Source organism: Neoarius graeffei, chromosome 2, assembly GCF_027579695.1.
Source record: "Neoarius graeffei isolate fNeoGra1 chromosome 2, fNeoGra1.pri, whole genome shotgun sequence".
Taxonomy (NCBI): Eukaryota; Metazoa; Chordata; class Actinopteri; order Siluriformes; family Ariidae; genus Neoarius; species Neoarius graeffei.
This window is the reverse complement of record NC_083570.1, coordinates 18,034,448-18,053,446: the sequence shown is the minus strand read 5'-3', so window position 1 is coordinate 18,053,446 and position 18,999 is coordinate 18,034,448. Positions and strand designations below refer to the sequence as shown.

The following is an 18,999-nucleotide window of genomic DNA, read 5'->3' as shown; positions in this document are numbered from 1 at the left end:
TTCAATTTATGAATACTTGACTTTTTATTTAAATTACATTTTAAACTTACTTAAATTACTTTCATTTTTTTATATCTATTAGTAAGTCGTTTTTTCGCCGACCTGCGACAATCTTCTGCGAGTCACGCAACGTCCACACTCGCCACTGGCAGAGCATTCATTTCTTTTAAGCGGTCGCCATTCTGGTTGCGATGCGGGGAGCGAATCTGTAAACAAGCAGCTCATTGGCTGGCTAGGTGTGCCACAAGCCAATCACAATCACTTGACCGGAAAGGCATGCAGTGTTGCCAGATTGGGCGGGTTTAGGTGCTTTTTGGCTGGTTTTGAACATACAGTGGTGCTTGAAAGTTTGTGAACCCTTTAGAATTTTCTATATTTCTGCATAAATATGACCGAAAACATCATCAGATTTTCACACAAGTCCTAAAAGTAGATAAAGAGAACCCAGTTAAACAAATGAGACAAAAATATTATACTTGGTCATTTGTTTATTGAGGAAAATGATCCAAATATTACATATCTGTGAGTGGCAAAAGTATGTGAACCTTTGCTTTCAGTATCTGGTGTGACCCCCTTGTGCAGCAATAACTGCAACTAAACGTTTCCAGTAACTGTTGATCAGTCCTGCACACCGGCTTGGAGGAATTTTAGCCCATTCCTCCGTACAGAACAGCTTCAACTCTGGGATGTTGGTGGGTTTCCTCACATGAACTGCTCGCTTCAGGTCCTTCCACAACATTTCGATTGGATTAAGGTCAGGACTTTGACTTGGCCATTCCAAAACATTAACTTTATTCTTCTTTAACCATTCTTTGGTAGAATGACTTGTGTGCTTAGGGTCATTGTCTTGCTGCATGACCCACCTTCTCTTGAGGTTCAGTTCATGGACAGATGTCCTGACATTTTCCTTTAGAATTTGCTGATATAATTCAGAATTCATTGTTCCATCAGTGATGGCAAGCCGTCCTGGCCCAGATGCAGCAAAACAGGCCCAAACCATGACACTACCACCACCATGTTTCACAGGTGGGATAAGGTTCTTATGCTGGAATGCAGTGTTTTCCTTTCTCCAAACATAACGCTTCTCATTTAAACCAAAAAGTTCTATTTTGGTCTCATCCGTCCACAAAACATTTTTTCAATAGCCTTCTGGCTTTTCCATGTGAGCTTTCGCAAACTGCAGATGACCAGCAATGTTCTTTTTGGAGAGCAGTGGCTTTCTCCTTGCAACCCTGCCATGCACACCATTGTTGTTCAGTGTTCTCCTGATGGTGGACTCATGAATATTAACATTAGCCAATGTGAGAGAGGCCTTCAGTTGCTTAGAAGTTACCCTGGGGTCCTTTGTGACCTCGCCGACTATTACACGCCTTGCTCTTGGAGTGATCTTTGTTGGTCACCACTCCTGGGGAGGGTAACAATGGTCTTGAATTTCCTCCATTTGTCCACAATCTGTCTGACTGTGGATTGGTGGAGTCCAAACTCTTTAGAGATGGTTTTGTAACCTTTTCCAGCCTGATGAGCATCAACAACGCTTTTTCTGAGGTCCTCAGAAATCTCCTTTGTTCGTGCCATGATACACTTCCACAAACATGTATTGTGAAGATCAGACTTTGATAGATCCCTGTTCTTTAAATAAAACAGGGTGCCCACTCACACCTGATTGTCATCCCATTGATTGAAAACACCTGACTCTAATTTCACCTTCAAATTAACTGCTAATCCTAGAGGTTCACATACTTTTGCCACTCACAGATATGTAATATTTGGATCATTTCCCTCAATAAATAAATGACCAAGTATAATATTTTTGTCTCATTTGTTTAACTGGGTTCTCTTGATCTACTTTTAGGACTTGTGTGAAAATCTGACGATGTTTTAAGTCATATTTATGCAGAAATATAGAAAATTCTAAAGGGTTCACAAACTTTCAAGCACCACTGTATTTTGGGGTGGAAAACGTTAGCAATATCTGGCAACACTGAAGGCATGTCTGCCTGGGCGGAAGCCTTCTGCGGCAGTTACATTTTGACACGCGAGCAATGTTTCACCATAAAAATTCCGTAATTTCCATCTGTTTTCCGCGATCACAGAAAATCATTGGCCCTATGAGAGTGAGACAGTGAGAGAGCCCCCCCCCCAAAAAAAAATCTTAACGGATTTACACGATTTGGAAAAATGACTTTTTCAGAACCGAAAAAAACAGAGCTTCTGGCTCAACAGTATTATTTTGAGAAATAAAACAGTCTTTGGATATACATTTGTTCATTTTTGCATACATATTACTCATTCTCTGCAGTGGTCTGAATTATTTGTTATTAAATAGTTAATGTAAGTAAGTAAATGTTAATAAGTCAAATTTACTACTTTAAAAATACATTTTAAAAAAATCGTGGGTGTATCGAATCGTGGGTCAAAAATCGCGATACGAATCGAATCGTGAGTTGGGTGTATCGTTACAGCCCTACTGCATTCAAAATGATTGACGCAAAACAGACCAAACGCTTAAAACGAAACCGCTAAGTGGAATCGGAAATCTGATCAGTGGTATTGATCCATTTGGTTTTATCAGCATGGTGATTAAACCAAGTTGAATTGTGTGTGTGTGTGTGTGTGTGGTAGGAGAGTGCGGCAGCAGCGATGTGGCAGCAGTATCAGGCGCTCACCTCGCCACTGTCGCAGCAGCTGTGTGAGCAGCTTCGCCTCATTCTGGAGCCCACGCAGGCTTCGAAACTCAAGTCAGTCTCATGCCAGCCCTCTTTGTTTGTTTATTTCTCTCTCTCGGTCCTTCACGCTTTGACTAACCTCGCCCTTTTGTATCGTGTGCACTACTCAGAGGAGATTACCGCACGGGAAAACGGCTGAACATGCGCAAGGTCATCCCCTACATCGCCAGCCAGTTCCGCAAAGACAAGATCTGGTTGCGGAGGACGAAGCCCAGCAAGAGAGACTATCAGATCTGCTTGGCTGTGGACGACTCGTCCAGCATGGTGGACAACCACTCCAAACAGGTGCAGTATGAGCAGAACAAAAAGGAGTCAGGATCTCGATCTTGATTCCTAGCTTCGCTTGTGAATGTTTTCCACGAAATTTGAGTCCGTCTTGTATCTTGCGTCACGTAGTTGGCGTTCGAGTCGGTCTCCGTGATCGTGAACGCGCTCACGCTGCTGGAGGTGGGACAGGTGGCAGTGTGCAGGTCAGTACGCTCTGTGTGTGAAGTTTTTCTTTAAAAAAAAGACAATCAGGCCATTATTAAAAAATGTTCTGTTTCCGGTCCACCGGCCGGGTGAGTGCCGTTTGCGCGGTTGAATTTTTTTTTTTTAACGCCGGTTTTTCAACATTTTTTTTTCGGGTTCGTAAATCTAAACTCGAACTTGACATTTGCGCATTCCCAGGGCTTTCCACTAAGGCTCGTACTAGCCAGCCATGACAAATAAGTAGCCAGCCGGGGGGGAGTAAACACAAAATAAACTCCTGTGCACGCAGTTCCCAGGATTAAATGTATTTTCCACAGACCATTTATTTATTCACTTTACTCAAATACAAAGTAAAATGGCAGTAAATCTTCTTTCTTTTCTTGCGTATTGCATCATGAGGCGTTCCTGGCTTGTAAATCTCTTATTTTTGGTGCACGACACATTCACGCAGCTGAGCATGCTATGAATTAACAACGACAACGGTCTGCAGTGGGGCGACACAATTACACACTCAGCGAACATTTCTCCATTTGTGTATGAAAATACACTCCAACCACTCAGTTTGGTTTCATTTACAACCAGCGGTGTCTTTTGATGCCAGCACGTAATTGAACGAGAGAAGACTGGTTTACTGGAGACTAAATAAGCGTCATCTCTGCTTCTGTTCCCTCCGACACACTACTGCCTCCGCCGAGTGCGCGTGCACACCGCATGTCGGGGCCGCGGATGAGTTACTCTCCCCTGATCAACGAAGTCTGCGGGGAATTTGTGGTTATTATCGGTACAAACAGCGCGAATCACAACTTAAATGAGTGCGGTTCAGTTTGACATTATTGTCAGTCCGTTAGATAAACATTTAATTTTATTAAAATCGAAAATTAATATTTAGAGCCTGTGGGCTACAAAAATAATAGTCATTAAAGTAGCCGGCTGGACTCAATTGTGTAGTCGGCTGTATGGCCGGCAGCCGGCGCTTGTGGAAAGCCCTGTTGAATCAGCTCTGCGCATGCGCCGTGCGGCACAAAAAAATGGCAGCCACCATGAAGGAAGGCGATCCGGAGTTTTCAAACATTTGCTTAAGTGTGAAATCACAAAATGGTATTCTAGCGAACAACAAAACAGTAAAGATTCAGAAAAACAAATCATTCAGTGATCATTTTAATAGTGTAATTTCATCCGAACTAGGCCTAACGGCCGATTTAGAACTACAAAAAGTCCGTGTGTCGGACATTTTAAGTGCCTTTGTAAAAGTTTTGCAAATGTTGCAGTCAGCATTTAAAATGCTAACAAAGTTTTTGTACAAGTTTCAGTTGATTAAACCGTCATATTTTATTAAATGTGTCTGCTTTTGTAATAAAAAAGTACTGAAAGAAAAAGCAAACACAGCATTGCGATTTCTTATCCATCCATATATAAAAAAAAAAATCCCTCCCTCCCGACTGAAAATTTTTTTGCTCACCCGGTGGACAGGAAACAGATTTTTTTTTTTTAAGGATGGCCTCACGGGTATCTCTGAGCTCGAGTATGCAGAAGAGGGCGGATAGCGCTTTTGTACTGTTATTGTTATGAGACGAAGTTAAGAGACGTGTTTGTTTGTCTTTTTTTTCCTTACAGCTTTGGTGAGACCGTGCAGCTCCTCCACCCGTTCCAGCAGCAGTTCAACGACCAATCAGGAGCTCGGATCCTGCGGCTCTGCCAGTTCCAGCAAAAGAAGACTCGAATCGCTCAAGTAAAGATTGAAGAGCTAGCACTTTTTTTTTTTTTTTCTTTTCTCCATCTGTGTGCAACGAGATTTGAGCGGAATAACTGCTTTATTCAGTCCACATTCACCGGGTTTTGAGAAACTGATCCTTTTTTTTTTTTTTGCAAATTCGATAAATAAAAACGTATTTATACAAAACGTCTGACAAAATCATTTCCGCTTAGAACCAGGGATGAGAATTTTCCGCAGATCTGCGGAATTCCGCGTTTTTCCCGCTGAAAAGTCATTTTTGTGAAACGTGTAAATCCGTTGAGAAAATTTCGGGGGGGGGGGTGTCAGCGTGAGGCGAGGCTTGTGGTGGCACAAGCAGGCAGGACCGACCAGCCGCCCGCCAGCATCTTTCGGCAGCGCTCATCGCAAAATTAGTTGCAGCTGTGATAACGGAAATCGTCATTGCTTTCTTCAATATTTATGCTAACGACAACTCACGACGATTTCCGGCAACGTTTTGGCGCTAGTTTCATCTCACGTCTAGTCTGGTTAACACCAGACCATATCACAAGTGAAATATGATCTGGAATCCGCCTATTGAATTTCTCGTAGGGGAGGTGTGGTTTACGATTGTCAACGGCCGTTTATTGGACGTTGCGAATGTCTATCATTTGGCGTATACGTAGCCCATGGCCAATCATGGCAGTTGTACTCGGTGACGTAGTTAGAGCGACGAAGAGGTGAAGAAGAGAAGGAAAGAGAAGGCAAAACAAAAATAGGAAAACAATGGCACCGAACGATTACTGCCGTTTGTGCAAGACAAAGCTTGATCGAAAGTTTGGTTCGTATCGCTCGCCGCCATGTTAAATGTGATCCGTAAACAGTCCCAAACAAACTACAAGCTTCCGTTTGTCGAGTAGTACGCGTCACCGTCTTTCCACCCCTTCCCACTCTCTGATTGGCTCCCTAACTCAGGCGAGCCTTTAGACCATAGTTTCCATGCTGTCTTTTCAGATCGGAACGATTGTGCAAAGCAGCATGGGATTTCCCAGGCTATCTCACATGTACAATTCACGGAGAAACAAGCTACACGTACACGGTTTTGATCACTTCTTAAGTTCTAGTTATTTTGGTTAGTTTTCAAAGTTACTTCGCCAATATGGCGAAAGTTTTGGACCGCAAGAATGAGGATCGTGCCAGGGAAATCGATAAATCGAACGGGATAAAGAACCGTTTCCGATGGGCATGGCTCGATAGTAGCGTTACCGTGCAGATAGGGGCACAAACTGTGACGACGTGCCTGACGGAACGTATCCGAAAAGTGGGCGTGCCGGGAAAGGTTCTGTGTATTCTGTGCTCAGATACGATCAATTATGGAAACAGAGGAGCTCGAAACATCCAGGAGCACATCAACACAAAAAAGCACAAAGGTACGTTTTACTTAAATTGTCAAAGATGGAGTCAGGAGGAATCTAATATATCGTTACGGTTACCGCCATTATCGCTCACGATATATATATATATATGAGTGATTCCACGCTTATGGGTACTGAAATGGGGACATGAACTTATTCACCTAAAACCATTTCTTTTTTTACCATCAGGTCACAAAACATGTAATCTTTAATGAATGATATGTTAAAAGATAACTTTAATTTTCTGAGATGTAATAAAAACATATTTATATGCCAAAGTCAAGCCTATGAGTTCCAAAATGATCTCATCTCATCTCATTATCTCCAGCCGCTCCATCCTTCTACAGGGTCGCAGGCAAGCCGGAGCCCACCCCAGCCGACTACGGGCGAAAGGCGGGGTACACCCTGGACAAGTTGCCAGGTCATCACAGGGCTGACACATAGACACAGACAACCATTCACACTCACATTCACACCTACGCTCAATTTAGAGTCACCAGTTAACCTAACCTGCATGTCTTTGGACTGTGGGGGAAACCGGAGCACCCGGAGGAAACCCACGCGGACACGGGGAGAACATGCAAACTCCGCACAGAAAGGCCCTCGCCGGCCCCGGGGCTCGAACCCGGACCTTCTTGCTGTGAGGCGACAGCGCTAACCACTACACCACCGTGCCGCCCAGTTCCAAAATGATGTCTGTTCCATTACTTCTGTTACGATTGTCCATCTCGCGTCTGTTACAAATTAATTACAATCTAGCTATATACCATGTTAATCTTATTGAAAGAATGTGTATGTTTATTCTACTACACATGTTTATTAATTATATTTGCTAAAACATCACCTTCCTATGTTTCAAAAAGTAATTCTACATTGTTAAAATTGAGAATATATATGTCCACAACACTTCTGTTACATTCTGACTTTGGCATATAAATATGTTTTTATTACATCTCAGAAAATTAAAGTTATGTTTTAACATATCATTCATATCATTCATCATAAAAAAGAAATGGTTTTAGGTGAATTTTTAAAAATAAGTTCATGTCCCCATTTCAGTACCCATAAGCGTGGAATCACTCATATATATATATATATAATTATATCTGTGGGGATTTGTTATCTTAAAGTTTATAAATGTTTTAAACCATCATTGAATTTGAAAACATTCATATATAAATAATGTGGGAAAGTTGGCAGACATTTCAGAGTTTTTTTTAAATGTCCCATTCTCATCCCTGTAGAACGTAAACAAACCGGTATGTGGAAATGACAGGAGCGATTTGTGAAAAATGCGATGATAATTCTTGGAGAAAAAAAAAAAAGTTGTTCTTACCATCGAATACTTTATTCTTTTATTCCTTATTTTGTTGCTGTTTGTATTTTTTTTTGGGGGGGGGTTTGTTTTCGAGGAGAGTTTTTATTTCGTCCTCGGTTGGTTCAGCAACTCGCTCCGCCGTTTTCTTGTTCTTCTTCTTCAGGGTTTTTTTGGCGGTTGGCAAAGGTGCATTACCGCCACTAACCGGGACAGTGTGGAACAGGAAATATTGTGGGGGGGGGGTTGAAAGAAAAGGACTTTTGAGCTACAAAAAGTAGAAATTTGACCGAAGGCAGTACAGGTTGGCCTGATTTCTATCATCAGTCGTGTTTGATTCCATGGTACCCACAGGACAAGGGGCAAACCGGTTGCGGCAGATATACTCGACTTTAAGGAAGTTAAGTAATTATGGAGGGTGCTTTGGAAAATTGCTCCATTTAAAGGGATGATGTTTTCTAATTTAGGATCAAAGCTGGACATTTTTTCAGCATGCCATGTTATTTCTCATTGCAAAAAACGACCAAAGCTACAGCAGCGAGCTCTTTTCTAGATCTGTGTGTGTGTGTGTGTGTGTGTGTGTGTGTGTGTGTGTAAGAGAGGGCAAGAGAAAGAAAAAGAAGGCGGGCCATTGAGGGCCCTTTGAACTCAGAGGCCTGATTTAATTCATTCACTGTCTTTTCTCTTCTAGTTTTTGGAGACTTCAGCCAACATGTTTGTCGCAACCAAACATCAAAATCCAGGCTCTGCAAATACAGGTTCTGTTCTATTTATTCATTCATTCATTCCCCGTACCTAGTTGCCATTTCTATATATTTTTCATGACTCTCCCTATTAACGTCTTGTTGTTTCCTTGTTCAGAGACGGCGCAGTTGTTGCTCATCGTCTCTGACGGCAGGGGCTTGTTTCTGGAGGGGAAGGAGAGAGTAGCGGCTGCGGTTCAATCCGCTCGCAGCGCCAACGTCTTCGTCATATTTGTAGTGCTGGATAACCCCAACTCCAGAGTACGAACATCTCTGTCATGCTCGAAACATTTAGATTTATCAGAGTCACTGATCAAGGACAGGTTTCATGTAAGAAATGAGCAGGACTCCGTGCTGATGAGTTGCCTTTTAGCGATTAATTCATGGCTGTAAATACGACGTTTCGATTTAAAGTCACTTTAATCGGCACTTCGCAGTCCAAACCTCGTAACATTTTGTTCGTTTTCTCCTGGATTTCTACAACCTGAACTTTGGACAGCTTAATTTTTTTTTTTTGGCTATGAGATTATTATTTACAGTGGTGCTTGAAAGTTTGTGAACCCTCATCTCATCTCATTATCTCTAGCCGCTTTATCCTTCTACAGGGTCGCAGGCAAGCTGGAGCCTATCCCAGCTGACTACGGGCGAAAGGCGGGGTACACCCTGGACAAGTCGCCAGGTCATCACAGGGCTGACACATAGACACAGACAACCATTCACACTCACATTCACACCTACGGTCAATTTAGAGCCACCAGTTAACCTAACCTGCATGTCTTTGGACTGTGGGGGAAACCGGAGCACCCGGAGGAAACCCACGCGGACACGGGGAGAACATGCAAACTCCGCACAGAAAGGCCCTCGCCGGCCCCGGGGCTCGAACCCAGGACCTTCTTGCTGTGAGGCGACAGCGCTAACCACTACACCACCGTGCCGCCCCGTTTGTGAACCCTTTTTAGAATTTTCTATATTTCTGCACCTAAAACATCATCAGATTTTCACAAAAGTCCTAAAAGTAGATAAAGAGAACCCAGTTAAACAAATGAGACAAAAATATTATTCTCAGTTGTTTATTTATTGAGGAAAATGATCCAATATTACATATCTGTGAGTGGCAAAAGTATGTGAACCTTTGCTTTCAGTATCTGGTGTGACCCCCTTGTGCAGCAATAACTGCAACTAAACGTTTGCGGTAACTGTTGATCAGTCCTGCACACCGGCTTGGAGGAATTTTAGTCCATTCATCTGTACAGAACAGCTTCAACTCTGGGATGTTGGTGGGTTTCCTCACATGAACTGCTCGCTTCAGGTCCTTCCACAACATTTCCATTGGATTAAGGTCAGGACTTTGACTTGGCCATTCCAAAACATTTAACTTAATTCAGAATTCATTGTTCCATCAAACTGTCCTGGCCCAGATGCAGCAAAACAGGCCCAAACCATGATAAATACCACCACCATGTTTCACAGATGGGATAAGGTTCTAATGCTGGAATGCAGCGTTTTCCTTTCTCCAAACATAACGCTTCTCATTTCAACCAAAAAGTTCTATTTTGGTCTCATCCGTCCACAAAACATTTTTCCAATAGCCTTCTGGCTTGTCCACGTGATCTGCAAACTGCAGATGAGCAGCAATGTTCTTTTTGGAGAGCAGTGGCGTTCTCCTTGCGACCCTGCCATGCGCACCATTGTTGTTCAGTGTTCTCCTGATGGTGGACTCATGAACATTAACATTAGCCAATGTGAGAGAGGCCTTCAGTTGCTTAGAAGTTACCGTGGGGTCCTTTGTGACCTCGCCGACTATTACACGCCTCGCTCTTGGAGTGACCTTTGTTGGTCGCCCACTCCTGGGGACGGTAACAATGGTCTTGAATTTCCTCCATTTGTCCACAATCTGTCTGTCAGTGGATTGGTGGAGTCCAAACTCTTTAGTGATGGTTTTGTAACCTTTTCCAGCCTGATGAGCATCAACAACGCTTTTTCTGAGGTCCTCAGAAATCTCCTTTGTTTGTGCCATGATACACTTCCACAAACATGTGTTGTGAAGATCAGACTTTGATAGATCCCTGTTCTTTAAATAAAACAGGGTGCCCACTTGCACCTGATTGAAAACACCTGACTCTCTAATTTCACCTTCAAATTAACTGCTAATCCTAGAGGTTCACATACTTTTGCCACTCACAGATATGTAATATTGGATCATTTTCCTCAATAAATAAATGACCAAGTATAATATTTTTGTCTCATTTGTTTAACTGGGTTCTCTTTATCTACTTTTAGGACTTGTGTGAAAATCTGATGATGTTTTCGGTCATATTTATGCAGAAATATAGAAAATTCTAAAGGGTTCACAAACTTTTCAAGCATCACTGTATCTTAGTATTTATCATTTATTTTTAGTAATTTTGAGATTTTAAGCAGAAATTTTAACTCAACTTCTTTTTTTTTTTTAACTTTTTACCTGAAATTTTCAACTTTAATTTTCAAAACCTGAATTTCGCTCGAATTCCGTTCCAGTATATTTGAAAATCAGTATATTTCAACAATGTTCTGCAGACTCCGATTTCACTTCACGGAGCGTCAAGAACATTTTCAATCATTTGAAAATCTTCTCCCCCCTTGTGAATTGACTTCAGGATAATTTACATCAATGCATGTGATTGTGATTGGCCACTGATTAGAAAGTACGAAAAAGAAACGTATTCTTCTGGATATCGGATAAAATTTGAAAAGAAGAAATGGAAACCTGGACAAAAGTAGAAAATTAAAACAAAGAAACGGATTGCGTACGAAATCAATTGTATTAGAACAACAATGACAAGGAGAAAAATACATTTATTTAGATATTGGATAAAATTAGAAATGAATAAATGGAAATGTATTAGATGTTTAAATTAGAAGTACATGGATGGATGGATGAGTCAAATTAACTGCACATGCAACCAGAAGATTTTTTTTTCTTCTCTAATGGAATCTGGACACTTGTCATCTGCATTGAACAAAACGGAGACCATGTAGAAAAGACTATGTAGACATTTGGACACCTATTTGCAAAGTATTGCCAGGTTTCACGTGACGTCACATCCGCCTCATTAGTCATTCAAAACTTTAGCTGGTGGTCTACCAAAGCTCAGCTGACAAAGCGTTTGTACGGAGAAGGTGCGTCGCTCGCATGAAAAACGCTTTGTGTTTTTAGGTTGTTCGAATCGATCGAACTGTGAAACTGATGCGTTTCTTCAGGGTTCCCCGTGAACTAATAAAACAGGATTTCACTGAAATCGAAGCGCGCTCGAGTTTGCAGGTTTGTATCTCCCTCTCGGCTACGTCCTCAGTGTTTTCCGAGTGCTTTTCTTGCTGCGTGTCGTTATTTTACGGATTTTTTTTTTTTTAGTCACGAAGCGCTAAAGTCACCAGCTGTTTCTTTGTTTCCTCCTCATGAAGGTCACGACAAAACTCTTCCCCAGCCATAGAGTTACAACGCACCGTGATCACTTCTTCTCCGTCTCGTTTAAAGGGGTTTCTGATGATCTTTGTGAATGATTTAGCTGAGAGATAAGCGAAGTGTTGTTTGTTTCCACTTCAACTTGCAGCGCTTCGTTGTAAAGACGCGGGAAAAAAAGCTTACACAGGCAAAAACAATCCAGGATTCATTCGTCAGCGACTTGATACCGAGGTCCTTTACCCAGCCGCGTAGAAAAAAAGTTGTAAGCCTCCGTACTCTTTCATGCGGTGTAGAAGGACGTCTGCAACACCAGATAGCTCGAGATGTCGGGGAACTCGACTGAAGGGCCGTTTTCGAGATCGTCTGACACATCCTTCTTTCCCAGACTGCACGTACACTACCGTTCAGAAGTTTGGGGTCACCCAGACAATTTTGTGTTTTCCATGAAAAGTCACACTTTTACTTTCCACCATAAGTTGTAAAATGAATAGAAAATATAGTCGAGACATTTTTCTGGCCATTTTGAGCATTTAATCGACCCCACAAATGTGATGCTCCAGAAACTCAATCTGCTCAAAGGAAGGTCAGTTTTATAGCTTCTCTAAAGAGCTCAACTGTTTTCAGCTGTGCTAACATGATTGTACAAGGGTTTTCTAATCATCCATTAGCCTTCTGAGGCAATGAGCAAACACATTGTACCATTAGAACACTGGAGTGAGAGTTGCTGGAAATGGGCCTCTATACACCTATGGAGATATTGTACCAAAAACCAGACATTTGCAGCTAGAATAGTCATTTACCACATTAGCAATGTATAGAGTGGATTTCTGATTAGTTTAAAGTGATCTTCATTGAAAAAAACAGTGCTTTTCTTTCAAAAATAAGGACATTTCAAAGCGACCCCAAACTTTTGAACGGTAGTGTAGCAATCTTCTGAATATATCATAAGTCGTCGCTAGTTGTTTGCACTACGGCAGCCGTTCAGACCACCAGCTATTTCGCTTCCAGTAAAACCTTCCGCTAAGAAACGTCACGTCACGTGACTGAAACCCAGCAATACAGCGAAGGTTTTCGTTTGACTCGACGTCATATACAATTAGCAATCTCGTCTGTACTCATTACGCTTCCCTGTCCCCGTTTCAGGACTCCATATTGGATATCAAAGTGCCCATCTTCAAAGGACCGGGCGAACTGCCAGAGATCCGCTCCTACATGGACGAGTTCCCGTTTCCGTTTTACGTGATCCTGCGCGACGTCAACGCTTTACCCGAGACTCTGAGCGACGCTCTGAGGCAGTGGTTCGAGCTCGTCACTGCCACCGACCGGTAACGAACCGCCAGGAGTCCACAGATCCTCCCAGTGCTGCTATAACCTCCCGGATTTGGAGACATGGACATAACAGAAGGCCACACACACACACGTACATACAAACGTCAGACCGGCCGCTGTCCATGTGCCTTTTTCTTTTGTTTTTGGTGTTATTTCTTGAATTGTAGTTTAATAGAAATTGCTGCTCAATAGGAAGTTGAAGAGCTTTCAATTCTACATGTATTTTTATTTTCACCTTTCTCTCTCCTTCAGTGGATTCTCTTCTTTCCAGTCCTTCTTCAATGAACACTTTTAACACAATAAGAGAGAACGCGAGAAGTTTTTAGGCTCCTTGTACACATCCGGGTTTGAAACGTAACGACTGTGAATAGCACTGTAGGATCGGGTCCTTAAAAAAAAAAAGTGCACGCCGACTTTTTTCACGATGCGTTTGCGGAAATCCAGCGAAGAAATGTGCCTTTTTTTTGAAGATCCCACTCCTCCTCTCTTTGGACAGAAGATGAATCTGCTTTTATCGCTTGTGCACACTTTCTAGGATTCTGATCATGTGCGACATGTCCATACGGTACACGTTACTTTGAGCTACATGCATGGATCATCTCTCTGACTCGCTCATTAAGCAGACTGACACCGCTGTTAATACTTTTTAGGACTTCTTTTTTCCTTTCCGTTTACTGTGTGAATTCTGCATTCAAGCTGGTAAAGTTAATAAATAAAACATTTCTTCAAATACACGATTCTACTCCAGCTGTAACTTGGGTCTTTAGTATCCTCGTACTATTATTTACTTACAATGAACTGACTGTGTGGGAGAGAAAATTCTGATGCATTAAAGCAATGCATTTCACTGTGTTCTCCTTGATTGCTCAGATCCTCTTGTCTTTACGAAATCAGGGAGTTGTATGTTTTTACAACCCCGATTCCAAAAAAGTTGGGACAAAGTACAAATTGTAAATAAAAGCGGAATGCAATAATTTACAAATCTCAAAAACTGATATTGTATTCACAATCGAACACAGACAACATATCAAATGTTGAAAGTGAGACATTTTGAAATTTCATGACAGCAACACATCTCAAAAAAGTTGGGACAGGGGCAATAAGAGGCTGGACAAGTTTAAGGTATAAAAAAGGAACAGCTGGAGGACCAAATTGCAACTCGTTAGGTCAATTGGCAATAGGTCATTAACATGACTGGGTATAAAAAGAGCATCTTGGAGTGGCAGCGGCTCTCAGAAGTAAAGATGGGAAGAGGATCACCAATCCCCCTAATTCTGCGCCGACAAATAGTGGAGCAATATCAGAAAGGAGTTCGACAGTGTAAAATTGCAAAGAGTTTGAACACATCATCATCTACAGTGCATAATATCATCAAAAGATTCAGAGAATCTGGAAGAATCTCTGTGCGTAAGGGTCAAGGCCGGAAAACCATACCGGGTGCCAGTGATCTTCGGGCCCTTAGACGGCACTGCATCACATACAGGCATGCTTCTGTATTGGAAATCACAAAATGGGCTCAGGAATATTTCCAGAGAACATTATCTGTGAACACAATTCACCGTGCCATCTGCCGTCGCCAGCTAAAACTCTATAGTTCAAAGAAGAAGCCGTATCTAAACATGATCCAGAAGCGCAGACGTCTTCTCTGGGCCAAGGCTCATTTAAAATGGACTGTGGCAAAGTGGAAAACTGTTCTGTGGTCAGGCGAATCAAAATTTGAAGTTCTTTATGGAAATCAGGGACGCCGTGTCATTCGGACTAAAGAGGAGAAGAACGACCCGAGTTGTTATCAGCGCTCAGTTCAGAAGCCTGCATCTCTGATGGTATGGGGTTGCATTAGTGCGTGTGGCATGGGCAGCTTACACATCTGGAAAGACACCATCAATGCTGAAAGGTATATCCAGGTTCTAGAGCAACATATGCTCCCATCCAGACGACGTCTCTTTCAGGGAAGACCTTGCATTTTCCAACATGACAATGCCAAACCACATACTGCATCAATTACAGCATCATGGCTGCGTAGAAGAAGGGTCCGGGTACTGAACTGGCCAGCCTGCAGTCCAGATCTTTCACCCATAGAAAACATTTGGCGCATCATAAAACGGAAGATACGACAAAAAAGACCTAAGACAGTTGAGCAACTAGAATCCTACATTAGACAAGAATGGGTTAACATTCCTATCCCTAAACTTGAGCAACTTGTCTCCTCAGTCCCCAGACGTTTACAGACTGTTGTAAAGAGAAAAGGGGATGTCTCACAGTGGGAAACATGGCCTTGTCCCAACTTTTTTGAGATGTGTTGTTGTCATGAAATTTAAAAATCACAATTTTTCTTACTTTAAATGATACATTTTCTCAGTTTAAACATTTGATATGTCATCTATGTTCTATTCTGAATAAAATATGGAATTTTGAAACTTCCACATCATTGCATTCCGTTTTTATTTACAATTTGTACTTTGTCCCAACTTTTTTGGAATCGGGGTTGTACATGATTTGATGATTTTCAAATATCTGGCCGGAAGGTATTTCAAAAGGCATATTTGAGAACTGGGAGGATATTCAGGATTAACAAAGCCAGAGATTTTGGGAAGATCTGGGTGTCGAAGGTGCTCTCTAAGATTACAAAGTTAAAGATCTTTGAATCGAATGTTAAACCCGTCCTCCTGTATGGAGCAGAGATTTGGAGAACCGCTGAAGCTATGCAAAGACAAATTCAAATATTTCTTCATTACTGTTTGAGGAGATGAATGAATGTTAGATGGACAGATAAAATGACGAATGAAAAAAAACTGTGGGAAACCTCACCCGGCAGCACTTATTTTATACCTACATGTTGATCTCATCTCATTATCTCTAGCCGCTTTATCCTGTTCTACAGGGTCACAGGCAAGCTGGAGCCTATCCCAGCTGACTACGGGCGAAAGGCGGGGTACACCCTGGACAAGTCGCCAGGTCATCACAGGGCTGACACACAGACACAGACAACCATTCACACTCACATTCACACCTACGCTCAATTTAGAGTCACCAGTTAACCTAACCTGCATGTCTTTGGACTGTGGGGGAAACCGGAGCACCCGGAGGAAACCCACGCGGACACGGGGAGAACATGCAAACTCTGCACAGAAAGGCCCTCGCCGGCCACGGGGCTCGAACCCGGACCTTCTTGCTGTGAGGCGACAGCGCTAACCACTACACCACCACGCCGCCCCCTACATGTTGATGATGGTAATATTTCTCAAATCATCAGCTGTCAGGTTATAATCCTATAAAAATCCATGACCTTGAGTTTGACACTTCAAAGTAATTCAAGGTCAACGATCATGGTGCCAAATGAAAGCCCGTATGGCACTTCGTATAAGTTGATAACGGTAAATATCTGTCTACCATCAACCGTTTTCAAGTTACGGCCCTCTGAAAATCCGTGACCTTGAGTTTGAGTGTTCAAGGTCGCTCAAGGCCAAAGATCATGATGCCAAATGAAAGGCCATAGGGGAGTTCCTACACGCTCATAATAGTAAACGTCTGTCTATCAGCAACTGTTTGAGTTGGAATGGAAAACGTTATGTTGACCTTTCTGGTGACCTTGACCCGATTACACCCAAAATTTAATCAGGTAATCTACGGACGATTGGTACCTACCCTGAAAATTTGAAGTCAATCAGTGCAACCGTCTAGACGGTAGATTGTTAAGTCTCACACACAAACAAACAAGGTCAAAGGTCATAGTGCCAAATGAAAGCCCGTTTATAACTTCCTAGATGTTGATCATGACAAACATCTCTCTAACCGTTTGAGTTATAATGGAAAATATGCAAATTTTAGCAATGAGCTTGACCCCCAACAGCTAAGAAGACGAGAGACGGTTTTATTTCATTGTGTAGCATATCAATGGAAGCGGATTTGAAAGATGAATATGAAGGAAGATATCCCGGGGGGAAAAAAAATTTTTTGACCTTGACCGGATGACCCTCAAAATTCTGGAGATTCTATTTGAGACCAATGCCCATTTATCCTGAAAGTTTCATGAAGATCGGTCCAGCCGTTTTCCCGTAATGTTGCTAACAAAGAAACCCCGCCGCAAACACTACCTCGCCCCCTGGTGGACTCCGTCCCAGACGAGGTAATAACCAACCAACAACCAGTAGAGATGCAAATCCAGAAGAAGAAGTGGAGCTGGATTCGACATACGCTCAGGAAGGCAAGCTTTGACCTGGAACCCACGAGGAAAAAGGAAAAGAGGTCACCCTAGAAACACCTGGAAGAAAGGTGTTGAAGGCGAACTGGGAGCCAGGGGTTATTCAGGGTCAACATTAGAGAAAACTGCACAAACTTGAACTAGATGGAAAGCTCTTGCTGGTGGCCGATGCTCCTCGGGAGCTAAAAGCTGAAAATAAAATACGCGGTAACTGAATCTTTGAACGTCAGTTTTGTTTGACATTTCACATCCTTGTTTACAATCAGCTAAAAGGTCAGACTGTATGAAATAAACCTCGTCTGCCATAATTAGTGACCGTCCTGCACTGGAGAATCACAAATCACCATTCACAGGTCACCTTTGTACCCAACAATCAATCACTTCTTGCTATTATTTTCAAATCTCTTATTCGAAATGTTCACAAGCAACGCAAGCAAGTTATTCTCATCTCATCTCATTATCTCTAGCCGCTTTATCCTGTTCTACAGGGTCACAGGCAAGCTGGAGCCTATCCCAGCTGACTACGGGCGAAAGGCGGGGTACACCCTGGACAAGTCGCCAGGTCATCACAGGGCTGACACATAGACACAGACAACCATTCACACTCACATTCACACCTACGCTCAATTTAGAGTCACCAGTTAACCTAACCTGCATGTCTTTGGACTGTGGGGGAAACCGGAGCACCCGGAGGAAACCCACATGGACACGGGGAGAACATGCAAACTCCACACAGAAAGGCCCTCGCCGGCCACGGGGCTCGAACCTGGACCTTCTTGCTGTGAGGCAACAGTGCTATTGACCCGGCCTCCTTATTTTTGTCTGCATAAACGGGTCAAAGGCCGTGGTGCCGTGACCAAACATGACTATTCCCCCCTCCCTTTAATAAATAATGGATAAAGTACTTTTTAACCTGCTTATTACACACCTCCTGACTAAAGAAGTTAATAATTTGACACAATATAAATTTTTTTTAGTGCTTCTCTTAACTACATGGTCCACTGTTATTTCTGTATGCTGGAATGACCAATTAGCCAATCAGATTCGAGTATTCAAATGAGCCGTGGAATAAATAAATATTTTCTGTTCTGATAAAAGTTTTCTGGTTTATTCACTTTTATCTACGTGTTTTCAGAAAATCTTTCTCCTACATGGACCCTAAGGCGTAATTTGCAATGAATAATTCGAATTAAATAAGCATGGTGAAATCATGAATATGCTAATTAACTGATGACGACATCATTTCGCGACTTTCTGAGCGTTCATCTATTTGAGTTTGAGATTTAGTGCTGTTTTTTTTAATGACAGTGTTTTTTTGGGGGGGAAACATATTGTACTATATTAAAATTATTATTAATGTATCACGTTCCCAGGATATCTTTTTTTTTTTTTAATAAAATATTTTCCGAGCCGCCTCACGGCTCTAAAACACAAACGGCGCTCCCAGTTTTAACGGTTTTGCTAACAATCGGCTTTGGTCGAATCCTAAACAACAACTTATGCATGCTGAAGTGCACTATATCCGGTGGAGAAGCTGTTATTCTATACACTTATAAGTGCACTAAAATAGCGCATGTTAAACACTTCGGGACACAGTCATTTGTTTGTACTGCGCATGCGCACATTGTGATCCTCCCCCCTCCCTTTTCTACGCATGCGCGGCT

At 42.3% G+C, this 18,999-nt stretch overlaps 1 protein-coding gene across 1 annotated transcript in view; it reads left to right on the top strand.

The window, feature by feature from the left end:
- mdn1 (midasin AAA ATPase 1) overlaps positions 1 to 13,869 on the top strand; it is a 149,334-nt gene extending 135,465 nt beyond the window's left edge. The window contains exons 95-101 of the mRNA XM_060913949.1: positions 2,623 to 2,738; positions 2,837 to 3,011; positions 3,123 to 3,196; positions 4,812 to 4,926; positions 8,312 to 8,378; positions 8,482 to 8,624; positions 12,949 to 13,869. Coding sequence (XP_060769932.1) covers positions 2,623 to 2,738; positions 2,837 to 3,011; positions 3,123 to 3,196; positions 4,812 to 4,926; positions 8,312 to 8,378; positions 8,482 to 8,624; positions 12,949 to 13,134 — 876 coding nt within the window. The 3' untranslated portion in view covers positions 13,135 to 13,869. The remainder of the gene's footprint in view (positions 1 to 2,622; positions 2,739 to 2,836; positions 3,012 to 3,122; positions 3,197 to 4,811; positions 4,927 to 8,311; positions 8,379 to 8,481; positions 8,625 to 12,948) is intronic.
- The last annotated feature ends 5,130 nt before the right edge of the window (positions 13,870 to 18,999 follow it).